General features: G+C 49.8%; 1 protein-coding gene across 1 annotated transcript; it reads left to right on the top strand.

Moving 5' to 3' along the window:
- Positions 1-14: 14 nt before the first annotated feature.
- On the top strand, positions 15-820 carry FOMMEDRAFT_156580 (uncharacterized protein; the record flags this gene model as incomplete). Its single annotated transcript, XM_007266846.1, has 3 exons — positions 15-578; positions 653-678; positions 736-820. Coding segments are annotated over 3 exons (675 nt in total), but the record flags the coding sequence as incomplete, so codon positions are not given.
- Between the last annotated feature and the right edge of the window lie 42 nt (positions 821-862).

Here is an 862-nt window from a genome sequence, read left to right as displayed (position 1 = left end):
ATAGATTTCCAGACGTCGGTTCGCTTGCTGTGAAGTACCATGGGTCTCATGGAGACCACGCCGAAGACCAGAAGGCGAAACATCGCCTCTTGGGCGAATGGAAGGCCGAAATGACGAGACGAGAGCTGGGTGTACGGTTTCTGGATGAAATTCCAGACGAACAGCGGGAAGACGCAATCTTAGAAGCTCAAACTTGTAAGAAAGAGGAAATGGGCGAAGAAAGGTGGAACTTACTGAACGAGCAAGAGACCTTGAAGGAGCTCGTGGACTTCTTTGCTGACGAGGCGTTTCTTCAGCTCACTGAGGACGAGCGTCGCCGCTTGAAGCTCTGGATATGGACAGGGTGCGATATGCACAAAGATCTGAATGCGGTGAAGGGCGGGGACTCAGCAATGAGAGAGAAATGGAAAGAAATGAAAGACTCACCAGTCATTTTGGCAAATCGGGATAACGCTGCAGTGTTATCAGTATTTGAAGGTGCTCCAGAAGCTCCAGATGGCTTAGAAGACGACGAGGAGGGTATCCGAGAGGAAAATCCGGCCGAAAAGCGAGCGCGTGAGGTATCGAGTGCAGGAGCCGTGAAATTGTGCAGTCTTCTAGGTGCACTGCTAAACCATAAAGACGATAAAAAAGGTCAGCATCATTCATTTAGGGACTACGCAATGGGAAAGCTTGGACGTATGTTTACATTCCCCGATACATCGAATACGAGATATTCGTCGTACCTTGATGCAGCGGCAGAGACGTCAACCAACCTGGACTTTTACGTTGGGTATATGCACTATCTTCGGCTGAGAAAGACGTCCCGGTCCCTGAATAACCTTGAAACGAACGTCTTGAAGGCACTCTCGGATGGCCCAAC

This window comes from Fomitiporia mediterranea (assembly GCF_000271605.1).
Source record: "Fomitiporia mediterranea MF3/22 unplaced genomic scaffold FOMMEscaffold_6, whole genome shotgun sequence".
NCBI lineage: Eukaryota > Fungi > Basidiomycota > Agaricomycetes > Hymenochaetales > Hymenochaetaceae > Fomitiporia > Fomitiporia mediterranea.
This window is presented reverse-complemented; position numbering and strand designations above follow the sequence as displayed.